Raw genomic sequence first — 14093 nt, forward strand, 5'->3', positions numbered from 1 at the left:
CCTACAGCTGGTCTAATAAAAGTGGTGTACAACAGCACTTCAGTCTATGGAATGGCCTCTGGTAGTCTAGTGGTAAAATCGTCTGAGTTGGTTTTTGCTTTCCCCTCAGCTGATGCTGGTTCGATTCTCGGTGGGGTCATCAGCAGTCTATTTAGCCACATTCAATTTGTTTATATTTTAGTTGTAATGTTTCTTTTCAGCAAAATATTTATGTCGCTAAAAGTTCTTTGAATTTGGTCGTTCCTAAACAGCATTTTAGTTGAAACTCTGCTCACAAATGGACTCACACTGGCTAAATAAACGAATAAATAAATAAATAAACACATTATATGTTAAACGGTATACCAGTAAATTGTTGTAAACATAGTACTGGCAAGTGTAGCTAGAAATGAAGAAAAGAGGTTGTAAACTACCTAAAACTTACACTACTGGGAGGCGAAACAGCATGTCAACCTGACTCCATAACCACTACACCACCACATCTGTTATAAATCAAGTGGCGTTACACTGAAAAAAGTATATTTAACAATAGTCAATGTAATGTAATATTTTACGAAAATTAAATGTACATTTTTTGAGTTAAGGATCACAACTCAAAAATGTGGTGGCAAACAACTTGAAACTGCCCAACTAAGGGCAAAGTGATGTTTCCTTATTGAACCAAAGTGCTGAATTTAAATAGAACTAACTAGTGCGTATGACGTCATCACGTCAGATTTATTCCCGCCTCTGAAGTTCTAGATTGACCATCTACCAGCACCATTCTCGGAACCGGAGCTGAAACAACGGTAAGTTCTTCGGTAAAATATGGTTTTATGTAGTAATATTATGACTTTATAACTGTATTAATGAATGTGCTTTACTTTTCAATATGTTTTAAATGCTAGTGGTATCAACTTAGGTTTTGTAAAACCACAGTGAGTGCCAAGAATATTGTTGGTGAGATTTAGATTTTTAGACAAAGGATTTTTTTTATTAAACGGTAATTTTTCTACGTTTTTGTCGATTTAAAAGGTTCTTATCACAGAACTCCCGTGATGCGTAATAAGAGGCGTCTTCTCTGCCCCAGCAGTTGTTAGCAACAACGCCATAGAGTGTAAAAATGTAACACTCATTATTTGCCCGTGAAAGTCAGTTGAGGAAGCCCCGTAGATTCTTCTCTCTCTCTCTCTCTCCCTGCCGGCACGTGCCTGCTTCGCATTCGGCACGTGCCTGCTTCGCATTCGCGACTGCATGGTCCCTTCCTTCCCATCGTTGAGCTGCGTTCTGTACCGCGATCATGAAAATGACAGAAATACGTCTCCATCGGAGGATAGTTTAAAAGGTAAGAAAACGTATGAAAAGTATTAAACTCACCATCAACCCAGAAGGTATTTCTGTCGATGCCTCCTTAGTTTTCATGTCCTCCTGTTAGCCTAAATATTACTAGTGGTGTTGGATAAACTGGCTGAATTCTCTACTTTAAGGATTAAATTCTCGTCGTCCAGGATCAAAAAGTAGCAAATTAGATCCACAGACAAACTAACTTCAATCCCAGTGTCAAGTGTAGTCAAATTTAGAACCCGTTTAACTTTTGTTACGGTTATTTCCTTGTTAACCAGTATTTTGAAAATCTCCGGAATTCGTGTCTGATTTTCTGTCTTCCCCTATCAAAACTGTAGAGCTTGACTCGTTTAAAGCCGGGCGGACACTATGCGACTTTTTCACTCAGCTTCAGCTCTTAACTGTACGACTTCCTCGCAGGGCAGTTCTCACAAGTCATGCGCTCACACTGCACGACCCAGTTCTCTGTTGTGACCTGACTGCTCACTCTGTACGTATGATAGCAACACGTCGGCCCTAAAAATATGCTAAAAATAGCAGTTTTTACTCCACGTCAGACTTTTTTGTCTTGCCTGTTGTCCTTCAGGAGTGCTGCAGGGACACGGATTTATGGGGGCTGGTGGGGAAAACGAAATAAAGTAAATCTGTGTTTTGTGATCAGGTTAATTTGACATGAACACGACAAACACGCTTTCTTGACAATCTTTGTGAGTAAAAAAACATGTAGAAATAAAAACGAACAACGTGTGTTATTAGGGAAATAGCGAGCAGATGCAGGATTGCGCATGCGCCGTGAGCGGTTCTGATACTTTTTGGGTCGCAGCTGCTCGCAGCATCGCTTCAACAGTGCGATACCATCACGAGGGACGATCAACATTTCAAACACACCAGAAGTTTGTGCGAGTTTACGATTGCTAATCGGTAGTTGGTCACGTGGTGTTAATCGCCTCTCATAACCCCCTGTACACTACAAGATGCTCAGCGCAAAACTCTCCCCGATCTTGTGGATTCTCGCACGACTGGAAAATCGGCTCAAAAAAGTGAAAAAGTCGCACAGTGTATGCCCGGCTTTAGACACTACAGCATTTAGTGTGCAAAAAGGGCAGTCTTAAGGATTTGGTGTTAATCACTAGAATAATAAAATGTAATGAAAATGTTTACAAATGTAATGTCAGTAAAAAAACTTGTTTTTTCCCCCCAGTCTTTTGTTTCACCATATCTGTAATATCAGATTCAATATTTAAAGTGGGGTTGTATGAACACATTTGTAATTTTTTCTTTTCCCCTTCAGCTCTCCTGATTCCTTTTTGCCTTGTTCAATGTAATGTAAGTTATCAATGAACACTGGCACTTTGATAGATGGAAAGTTTAACCGCTTATATATTAATTAATTTTCTTCTTCTCTTGCTCATTTTTCCTCAGTCCCTGGTAGAAAACCACCCAACATCTGGAATTGCAAATGTGAGTTTTGTATACATTTAATTAAATTATTAATTTTTATTATTTTATTTATTAAAGGCCCTATCACGTTTGCATTAAATACTACATTATTGCTGTAAGTCAGCCCATTAGTGTTCCTGTGTTCCACTGAAAAGACATAGCTTTTCAAGTAAGTTTTTAAATTTAAGTATCTTCTGGGCCAGCCTCTTTGTAAACGAGTATTATATCATAGGAATGCTAAAAAAAATCTTGAGGTTCCAATATTATCTGCTAATAAAGAATACAATTAAAACAGTAGACATGACACTACCTCCCCCATCATTGTTTAGGTTTATTACAGTCAAATCTGATGTAAAGATAATAGTTCATTTTATATTACTTGGTAACAATACCACAAGAGACCCTAGTTGTGCCTCAAAATAGTTTTTGTTTCTTAAAATAGTTCAAGGACAGCTTAAATTTACAATTGTGTTTGTATAACATTAAGGGTAAAAATTGTAGTAATGTTAAGAAATTAAATCTGCCAAATAATTACAGTGCAATTTCAGCTGTGCAATAAAACAGTCCAAATACAACCCCCAACTTTGCTTTCTTTCGAGGACCCAAGGGAATTTCTTATTTTAAAGTACTTTTTTATTATCAATAACATGCTTGGCCCCATGAACAGAATACTTTCTTTATGCATTGGGTTGATTTTTTTTTAAATAATTTTTTTAAGTGTGTTAAACTGAATTATATTTGATTTTAAAGGAAGTAAATTACATTTTAACCGATGCAAGAAAACATTCCAAATACAATCCCCAACTTTGCTTTCTTCAGATGACCCAAGGGAATTTCTTATTTTAAAGTACTTTTTTATTATCAATAACATGCTTGCCCTCATGAACAGAATACTTTCTTTAAAAATCTTCTGTATATTCATTCTGTGTGTGTGTTCATGATTGTCTTCATTTTTCTTTTGTAACACAGAGAAATTAGGTGTTTACCTTTTGCTGACATGTTTCGGCTGGAACTACCCCCTTCGTCAGAGCCATCAGCTGTTCGCTGGCGTTTTTTCCGTTTATGTGCGGGCAACAAAGGACGATGTCGCCCTCTGCTGCCCGCGTCCTCCCCACTGATGACACAGTCCCATGCGTGGTCCAACATGTATACCCCGTCGTCCCTGTTCATGGTGTTGTGTCCACGTCTCCTTATCTCTATCGCTTTCTTAATCCATCTTCTGTATTTTTGTTGTTCTGTGTTAATGATCTGTGTGCTGTCTGCGGGCAGCAGAGGGCGACATCGTCCTTTGCTGCCCGCACATAAACGGAAGTGACGCCGCGAACAGCTGATGGCTCTGACGAAGGGGGTAGTTCCAGCCGAAACATGTCAGCAAAAGGTAAACAAACACCTCATTTCTGTGTTACAGTGCTTACGGTATGTGCCCACCGCACACGATTCTGGTTGTTTTGCGAAATAATTCAATGTAAAATCAATGGAGCAGCGCGACCATGAGTGACATGGCGTCACACGTCAACTCGGAAGCAGCTGTGCGTCCAGAAAGCGCGAGATTACCTCACCTCAGCGGCAGGTGCGAGCTGACGAGGCGTGTCATTTGTGACTGCTCCAGCTGCTGCGTGTGCATCTGGCAAAAGGAAAATCTGATTGCTCAACTTGGAATGGGCCTCACTGAGAGGAATAGAAGAGAGGAGACTCGACATCTGGTGAGTTTATTTTGCTGTCGGAATGTTCAGGAGGTACTGTCGCCATGGAAACACATATACAGTATATGCGATATCAGTAGATCCTTGCATGTCCGCCTAGACGCCCGTCCAAATTGGTCAAAATATTGACATTAGCTGTGCGTTCAACTCGTCCTGCACGCCCGGCAAGGTGCGACTTCACCTGCGTCCGAACAGAGGAGTGTACAGCAATTTTAACGCCAGAATCGCGTGCGGTGGTCACGTACCATTACAGACTGCACGCGATTCTGGCGTTAAAATCGCTGTAAACATCTATTTGGATGCACCTGCAATCGCACCTTGCCGTGCGTGCAGGAAGAGTTGAATGCGGGGCTAAATGTAAGTATTTTAATCGATTTGGTCAGGCGTCTAGGCGGACATGCAAGGATCTACTGATCCACATAGACTGTATATGTGTTTCCATGGTGACAGTACCTCGTGAAGGGTTCCAACAGTAATATAAACTCACCAGGGTATCCAGTCTTCATCTTCTATTCCTCTCAGCGAGGTCCATTCCAAGTTGAGCAGTCAGCTTTTCCTTTTCCCAGGCGTCACGCAGCAGCTGCAGCAATCGCAAAACACACGCCTCGTCAGCTCGCATCTGCCGCTCAAGTGAGGTGATTGCGTGCTTTCTGGACGCACAGCTGCTTCTTAGTTGACGTGTGATGCCCTGTCTCTCACGGTCGCGCTGCTCCATTGATTTTACATTGAATTATGCCGTTGGATGAGGAAAACGAAATAAAGAACGTAAATCTGTGTTTTGTGATCAGTTTAATTTGGCATGAACACGACAAACACACTTTCTTGACAATCTTTGTAACAAAAACGTGTAGAAATATAAACGAACAGTGTGTGTTATTAGGGAAATAGCGAGCGAGCGGTGTTGATGCATGATTGCGCATGCGCCGTGAGCGGTTCTGGTACTTTTTGGGTCGCAGCTGCTCGCAGCGCCGCTTAAAGCGCTGATGCGCTGTGTTGAAGTTCAGAATGTGTTTACCGGTAGTTGGTGGATTTAACCATAAACTTTCCACATGAACAAAATCATATCTGTGTTATTAACCGGTCTAAGAAAATAGTGTGATTTGAATTGTTTTATTAACCCTCTGGGGTACATGGACGCATATCCGCGTCTTTTGAACAGGTCTGATTTGGGACGCTGTAGCAGCAAGACTCCGCCTCCCTGACTTTTGGTTTCAATTCAGCTTTAAAAAGGAGATTATAAACTACACCCCTGTTTTTACATTTTGTTAATAGGCAACGTAAAAGCGGAGTTATACTAAACTAAAAAATTATCTATTTTTAGACAATCTGATAACTTGTCTAAACAGCAGTTTAGTAATCCGTGAGAGGGAATGTGCTTGTGAACGTAAAAAATCCCCCACAAAAACATGAGATCCTTTTGCTGTTGGTGGAAGTCTCACATATTCAGTTTATTAAAAGGATCATTATGTAGCTGAGAGAGAGAGGAAGGCTGCATGAGTAACGAGATGTGCGCAAAAAGGAGCCGCTTTGCGGGGAAAGCAGTGGCGCGAGCGGAGTAACAACAATTAGACAGATATTGACGGTAAACCTCATATTTTGGAGCGATCCGGACAGATATGTTGTCTCTGCAGTTTAGCAGGCTTTTATTAGGCTTTAATAAAGGATGATGAGAAGGATAAATGTCCACCAGGCAGTTCAGATAGTACGGCTGTTTTTTTAACTGGAAGAAGAGGAAGTGGACGGAGACTCACAGCCGGAGTCTGACGCAAATAGCGAGGATGTTGATGATGATGTAGCAGATCCACAGGTCTGTCTTCGCTCACGTCCGCACGTTCACGCCACGCCTCTTGTTTTCTACTACGTTCGCTTCTCACAACAACACAATAGGCACACCGCACCACAGGGCGCAGCGTACATTTTGGAGAAAATTTTAGACTTTTAGGTGCGCCTTATGGTCGTGAAAATATGGTAAATTACATTTAAACTGATGCAACAACTTTTTAATCTGCAACAAAACTATTAACCTCTGAAGCTCTCATTGACTGGTGTTTAAACAGTGGTCTTCCTGAAGGAGGAGAAAAGTGTGGACAAACTCATTTGTAACAAGTGGTCCATCTGTCTTCTTTTTCTAGTGTCAAATTGAATGGCATGGAGTTGCAAAGACTGTCATAGTGTCTTCACAAGAAGATCTCAACTGCTTGGGCACTACAAACTAAGCCACGGACAATATGGAAGAGGTCATTCTTATCCATGCACCTATTTAAGTTGTGCCTGCCGATTCAAAACTTGGAATGCTTTACGGAGCCATCTAGCAAGATGTCATTCCTCTTTTAAACCACAAACAAAGGCATCAGCATATATATGTCCCGTTTGTTCTTGTAGTCTGCATTCTACAGAAAGGGATTTCTTTCATCATATTTTTGCTCATCTTAAAAACAAAGTGTGTGTCACTTGTGTGTACCAGAACTGTTTCTACAAAACAAATGTCTATGAAAACTACAAAAGTCATAAATACAGAAAACATTCTGGTAAAGTTGATGAGTTTAAACCAGAAATAGTTTTACTTACAAAAAACCCTGAAGAATTATCTGCCAGTGTTGCTGTTTTCTCAGATGGGGAAAGCAGTATTGGCTGTAATGAAACTTTAGATGATGATGCTGAGCAGTTAGAGAAGGATTTTGAGATCAAACTTGCTTCCGTTCTTCTTAAGTTAGAAAGTGTTTTTCTTGTGTCTAATGCAGCAGTCGATGAGCTCTTACAAGAGTTGAGTTATTTGATCGGTTCGCTCTGTGTACCAGTTACTAAGAATACAGTTGTGCAAATACTTCAACAGAATAACTGTCCTTTTGACCATTTACTTGTGGAAAATTTAGCAAGTGCAGTTTGTGACAAAAACCCTGTTAAAAAGGCAATAAGGAAAAAAGGGCCCCTCTCCAGTGTTTGGAGGCGAAAGGCTTATTATAGAAGACATTTTGGTGTAGTTGAACCGTTAGAATATTTTCTTGATAAAAAAAATGGAAAGTCATTTCAGTATATTTCAATTTTAAAGACTCTACAGGAAATCTTGGACTGTGAAGCAATACTGAGTCAAACAGAGCATATACAAACATTACATAAAGACTCAGGAGAAGGCATTTACAAGTCATTTTTTGATGGTGCCATATTCAAAGAAAAAGTTCTCTCAAACGAGGAAAGCATTTCATTAATATTATACATTGATGATTTTGAGATATGCAATCCCCTTGGGACATCTAAAAGAAAGCACAAAATTTGTGGATTGTATTGGACTCTCGGTAATTTGCTCCCCGGTTGTAACTCTGCATTGTCGTCTATTTACTTGGCAGCTTTAATTAAGAGCAATGATCTAAAGTCTTACAGTTATGCAAAAGTCTTAGAGCCTCTAATAAGAGATCTTCTGTTTTTGGAACAGAGTGGTTTGTATGTTCCAAAGTTAGGTAAAACCCTCAAAGGAACCCTTCAATGTGTAGTGGCTGACAACCTCGCTGCACATGGTATTGCTGGGTTTGTAGAGAATTTTACTGGAGACTACATTTGTCGCTTTTGCACTGCAAAATCCTCTCAATATCAAACAACTGAGGTTAACAGAGGAACATTTACATTAAGAGACAAAAATATTCATTCAGATCACCTAAAAAGTCTTGAAGGAACTGAAATATCCAGTTGTTATGGTGTCAAGTCAAATTGTGTCTTGTCAGAACTGTTGTATTTTGATCTAACCAAAGGATTTCCACCGGACCTTGCCCATGATGTTTTTGAGGGCATAGTTCCTTTTGAAATTGCCCTTTGCCTTGGAGTTTTCATTAAAAAAAAATATGTCACACTAGTTGCTTTGAATGAAGCAATATCATCATTCAACTTCAAATGGAGTGACAAAACTAACAGACCTCACCCTGTTGCTCAGAGTTTTGCATCAAAAAAGACTGTGGGCGGCAATGCCCATGAGAACTGGAGTTTGCTTCGATTTCTTCCCTTGTTGTTAGGGCAAAGTGTTCCTTGTGAGGAGCCAGCTTGGCAAGTTCTTTTGGACTTAAAGGACATTGTTGAAATAATAGTTTGTCCAGTTCAGACAGAAGAGTCCGTTGCATATCTTGATTTTAAGATTTCAGAGCACAGGGTCAAATTCCAAGAGGTCTTTACTGACTGTGAACTTAAGCCCAAGCATCACTTCCTTGAGCACTATCCGCACTTGATACGTCAGTATGGACCACTTGTTGCCCTCTGGACAATGCGCTTTGAGTCAAAGCACAGCTTTTTTAAGAGAGTTGCAAGGAACGTCAGATGCTTCAAAAATGTGTTGCTCACGCTTGCAGAAAAACACCAGCTACAGATGGCTCACCACCTACAGTCCTGCAAGGTTTTGAAACCTTCATTGGAAGTTTCCACTGTCACCAACGTTCAAACGGACATTCTGAACAAGGACATTGTAAGCGCTCTTAAACAAAAGTCTGTAAATGTAGAGACCGTTGCCTTTGCTGAAAGTGTGACACACAATGGACTTCTTTACAAATGTGGAATGATCCTGGTCCATGGCTCGCTGGGAGGACTACCAGAGTTTTGTGAGATTATCCACATGGTCATTCTTCACAACAACCCTCTGTTTGTTGTCAAAAAGCTCAGTGTGTGGTACATTGAACATTTTAGATCATATGATCTAAAATGTTCTCCAAACAAGGAAGTAGAAGTTCTGGAGCCTAAAGAACTGCTTGACAGATACCCCCTTGTTGACTACAGAATTGGAGGAATGCGCCTTGTCACTTTAAAAAGATACATTCATGTTTAAAGGGTGAGGAGAATGATGTGTATGCAATGCTTGTAATTGGAATATTTGTGTCATATTAACTAGTTAAAGAATCTTTATATACAGTTGCAGGAAAAGGTTTGTGAACCCTGTGGAGTTTCATGGATTTCTGCCCGTTGTGGTCCTAAAATGTGATCTGATCTTCATCAAAGTCCCAACAATAGACAGTCTGCTGAAACTAAAACCACGAAAATAATTTTGTTTTTATTTTTTTATTGAACACACCATGTAAACATTAACAGTGGAGGTGGAAAAAGCTTGTAAACCCTTGGATTTAATAGCGGATTGAACCTCTTTTGGCAGTAAGAAGTTCAACCAAATGTTTCCTGTAGTTCAGATCAGACCTTAGGAATTCATCTTTTCTTCCATGAGAGCAATCCCCCCCAGGCCCTGACGCAGCAAAGCAGCCTCAACCACGATGCCCCACCACCATACTTCTCAGTAGGGATGAGTTTCGGATGTTGCTGTACTGAGCCTCTTTTTCTCCACGCAGTGTTGGGTAGTTCTTTCAACAACTCAATTCTGGTTCCATTTGTCCAAAGAATATGTGCTAAAAGGGTTGTTGGCACATCCCATTGATTTCTTTCAGTCTTTAGCTGATGCTTGGATTCTTCTCCTCATTGAGCATTATTGAACAGTTATTGCTGTCAAAGGAGCTTCAACTATTTATTGTTCACATACTTTTTCCACGTGCACTCTGAATGTTTACTTAATGCATTATTTTAGTTTGAAAACACATAATTCTATGTGTGGTATTTTAAGGCAGACTGATTATTGTTGTTGCTTAGAATATCAGATCACATTTTACGGCCAATTTGTTTTTAGATATTTTGATGCTAATTTCAGAACGGGGTATTTAACCCTAAGCTTTACATGTACTTTTTTTTTTGTCCTTAAGAACATGAAGTAGAGACTCATGCCAATTGTTTGTTTTTCAGATTACCATGGGTGCAGCAAGACTTAAAGTCATCTTGGGCGAAAACAATGTGGAAAAATTGATTCTTCCAAATGGTATACCCCAGTCTTTATTAGAACTTGTCAATGTCGTAAAGAACACCTTTGGAATCACAACAGAAATTCGCCTGCAATACATGGACCAAGATTTTGGAAATGAGTTCTTCAATCTAAACGCAACCTCTGAACTGCAGGATTTGGGAACAATCAAGGTGGTTCAACAGGAAGTTGTTCCACTCATAATCACACTTACTGATGATGTTTCATCAGCTTGTGCCACTTTTGATGCTGTTGATTGCTCTTTACAGGCATCAAACAACACAAACATACTCCCTTCTCCTCCAAAACTGTCATTTCGAAGCGTGCAGTGGCCGGCGGTGTTTCCTATTCCACAATTTTCGTATGACACCGAGCTTGTGCTTGAAAGGGGAAATGCTGAATACAAATCATCCTCCAAATTGGTGTATCTCAGCACAAGAACCAAATCTGACATTCTGAACAAAGTATCTGAAGAAATCTTCAAGTACAAAGCTTATCCATGTGATGAACACTTTGTTGCAGTGGCAGAAGCTTTAATCAAAAAACATCCGTGTTTGAAGGAACCTGGATCCTCAAATGGATGGTACGGATGGAAGCAGAGGCTCAAGTACAAAATGGGAAATCTTAGAACCCAGCTCAGACTGCACGGGTGCCCAGAGGTAGCTGTTAACTCCATGAAGTCCAAAGTTACAGAAGGATCTTCTGGCAGAAACGTAAAAAGGCCTAAAAGGGCAGAAGCTAACTTTTATCCATCTTTGCCAACTGGGGACACTTCCGAATCCCTTGAACAGGAAAGACTTTCACTTCTGACTGAAGTGAAAATAAGACACAATGACCGGGTCATTGCAGACAAAATGGCACGCACTTTTGCATACAGGCGACAAGAGGTGGTGGACGGTGAGCCAAGAATCCAGGATTTTAAGGGTCGATGGCCGGCTCTTTTTGATCAACGCGAGGTAAGAAGACATTGTTATTTAATTTAATCGTTGACAGAGGCTTTATATATTAAAGCTTTTATGTTTTTCTTGCAGATCAATGCAGAGTTCCAGAGGCTTGTAGCTCTTCCCCTAGAGCAGAAGTTTTTTTCCCAACTTGACAAGTACTCCACCAAATTGATGACCGCCATTCGCTCAAGAGGAGGATCAACCAGGGAGAAGATATCTGGGCTGACACAAATCTTTGACCAGGTGAACTAAATTCAGGAGACCAATGATGAGTAACCAAAGAAAAACACAATGTTGGCTTTGTTTCTTATTACATTGTATCTCTCAAAACTAGACCGAAGACGTCAACAAAAAAAGAGAGTGTGTCCTGAAAGCCCTCGTCCCTTTCCTTGGAGAGGATGGAAATGCTTTCATCAAAGAATACACGGTAAGTAAATCTTTAAACGGGTAAATAAAAATGTTCTGAATGATTGTGTGTATAAAGTGTTTAGCTTAGAACTATTGTCCTTTTGGGCACCACAAGGACAATATTTGGTAGAAAATTAAGTTTTACTAAAATACCAAAAATTACCAGACGTGGCAGCCTCATAGCGCTTTCACACAAGGATCAGATCAGCTCACTTTGGCCCAGCATCACTCGGCCGGTCTCGGTCCAGTTGTGTTCAGATTGCTGTCTGAGGAATCGGGCCATGGGCGGAGACAGCAGGCGGGGGGAAGGAAGGCAGGTAAACAGGGGGACAGCATTGAGGATAGCGTGGGATATCACGGAAGAAAACAACAAAGGTTGATGTTTTTTTTTTTTTACTTTGTGCGCAGACTGCGGTTCTTTTAAAAGAAAATACCGTAGTTTCACGACCATAAGGCGCAGCTTCAGTTACGTGTCTTTTTGGTATTTAACACATACAAAAGGCGCACCAGGTTATAGGGTGCGGGCGTGGGCACGGTAAAACGTACCGGTAAAACATCTGTGCGGGTTCGGGACTCGGAACATATCAGTGCAAACCAGACATTGTGAAAATTATAACAGCCAAAAGCATGCTTCACTTTATGGGCTCGACACACGGGAGGCGACATCGCCTCTCCTCCATTCATTTTCAATGAGACATGTGCGAAAAAGCGATAATCGCGGGTCTCTCTCCTACCAAGCGAAAAACGTGCATGTGAAAGTTTGCACTCGTGCACGTGTCGTGCACGGACGATCCAGCGACACGATCCCAGAAAGTTGAAACATTTTCAACTTTTCATCGCTGTCGCTCGGACGAGGACCAATCAACGGAGGTTTCATTCACTGACCAATGAGCGGACAGGATGCTCCGTACACCTCCGAGCAAACATGATGGAGAAGTTGATTATTATTATGTTTATATATTAAAATCAGAAGTAAGATTTCACATAACTCTAGCAGCACCTTGTGAAACATCATATCTACCACTTTATTAACTCTGAACCGCTTAAATAACCTTAATTCCCTCCAACCTGACACAGCCAAGCAAAACAACGGAAGTTTCGATTTCGCCATGGAACAGAACGCGTAGACGGCTTTGCCGCTGCCGCGGATCGCCTCCCGTGTGACAGGTAATAAAAGCGACAGCGACAAATTTCGCTGATCGCGGTCGTTTGTCGCCTCCTGTGTGTCGAGCCCATTACTGGTCTAGTCCTGGTTCAGACCTGGTTTAGAGCGCACGTGCACTTCCTCATTGCGTGCGCTGACGGCTCGTGCTCTTCTAATGGGCTCGACACTCGGGAGGCAACTTCGCCTCTCCTCCATTCATTTTCAATGAGACACGCGTGACAAAGCGATAATTGCGGGTCTCCCTCCTACTAAAGCCGGTCGTACACCGGGAGTGCTGCAGGAGGACACAGGGATTTATGGGGGTTGGATGAGTAAAACGAAATAAAGAAAGTAAATCTGTGATTTGTGATCAGTTTAATTTGACATGAACAAGACAAACACGCTTTCTTGACAATCTTTGTGAATAAAAAACGTGTAGAAATAAAAACGAACAGCGTGTGTTATTAGGGAAATAGCGGGCGAGCAGTGTTGATGCATGATTGCGCATGCGTCGTGAGCGGTTCTGATACTTATTGGGTCGCAGCTGCTCGCAGCGCCGCTTCAACTTTGCGATATCCTCACGAGGGACGAGCAAAATAACACGCCAGAAGTCCGTGCGAGCTCACGATTGCACGGTTGAAGTGGTGCAGCAAGCGGCTGAGACCCAAAAAGTACCAGAACTGCTCACGGCGCATGCGCAATCATGCATCAACACCGCTTGCCCGCTATTTCTCTAATATCACATGTTCGTTTTTATTTCTACACGTTTTTTTTACTCACAAAGATTGTCAAGGAAGCGTGTTTGTCGTGTTCATGTCAAATTAAACTGATCACAAAACAGTTTTGCTTTATTTCGTTTTCCTCATCCAACCCCCATATATCCCTGTGTGTCCTCCTGCAGCACTCCCGAAGGACAACAGCTCTGTACATCTCTGAGCAAACATGAAGAAGTTGATTATTATTGTTTTAAATAGTAAAATCAGAAGTAAGATTTAACATAACTAGCAGCACCTTGTGAAACATATCTACTGTTTTTTTTTAAAACTCTGAACCACTTAAATAACCTTAATTCCCTCCAACCTGGCACAGCAAAACAAAACGGAAGATTCACATCCCCTTATGCGCTGTGTTGAAGTTCAGAATGTGTTTAGTTGGTAGATTTAACCACATAAACTTTCCACATGAACAAAATCATATGTTTGTTATTAAAAGGCCTAAGAAAATAGTGTGATTTGAATTGTGTTTTATTAAAAAAGGCAGTGGGAGCAAATATGAGTTTGGTTGTGCTTTATTTGAGCGCTATTACCAGTAATTAATCA

The 14093-nt window shown here is 40.9% G+C and overlaps 1 protein-coding gene across 4 annotated transcripts; it reads left to right on the forward strand.

The window, feature by feature from the left end:
- Positions 1-718: 718 nt before the first annotated feature.
- On the forward strand, positions 719-11872 carry LOC139071754 (uncharacterized). 4 transcript variants are annotated; one of them, XM_070554759.1, is made up of 7 exons: positions 1260-1324; positions 2615-2649; positions 2746-2784; positions 6599-6703; positions 10224-11234; positions 11310-11465; positions 11557-11872. In XM_070554759.1, the coding sequence occupies exons 4-7, from the start codon at positions 6695-6697 to the stop codon at positions 11671-11673; spliced, it is 1293 nt and encodes a 430-aa protein (XP_070410860.1). In that variant the 5' UTR covers positions 1260-1324; positions 2615-2649; positions 2746-2784; positions 6599-6694; the 3' UTR covers positions 11674-11872. The 4 variants fall into 4 exon arrangements, with proteins under 4 accessions (XP_070410861.1, XP_070410855.1, XP_070410860.1 ...); XM_070554760.1 differs by lacking the exons at positions 1260-1324; positions 6599-6703 and adding an exon at positions 719-788; XM_070554754.1 differs by lacking the exon at positions 6599-6703 and having other exon boundaries at positions 1001-1324.
- The last annotated feature ends 2221 nt before the right edge of the window (positions 11873-14093 follow it).

The sequence above is a fragment of the Nothobranchius furzeri genome, chromosome 1 (genome assembly GCF_043380555.1).
Source record: "Nothobranchius furzeri strain GRZ-AD chromosome 1, NfurGRZ-RIMD1, whole genome shotgun sequence".
Lineage (NCBI taxonomy): Eukaryota > Metazoa > Chordata > Actinopteri > Cyprinodontiformes > Nothobranchiidae > Nothobranchius > Nothobranchius furzeri.

What these genes read in the sequence shown, in the direction of transcription:
- LOC139071754 (XM_070554754.1), top strand. Translation starts at nt 1,234, where the DNA reads ATGGTCCCTTCCTTCCCATCGTTGAGCTGCGTTCTGTACCGCGATCAT. An exon ending in ATCGGAGGATAGTTTAAAAG is followed by an intron (nt 1,325 to 2,614) that starts GTAAGAAAACGT and finishes TTTCCCCTTCAG; the next exon opens with CTCTCCTGATTCCTTTTTGC. An exon ending in CTCTTTTTGATCAACGCGAG is followed by an intron (nt 11,235 to 11,309) that starts GTAAGAAGACAT and finishes TTTTTCTTGCAG; the next exon opens with ATCAATGCAGAGTTCCAGAG.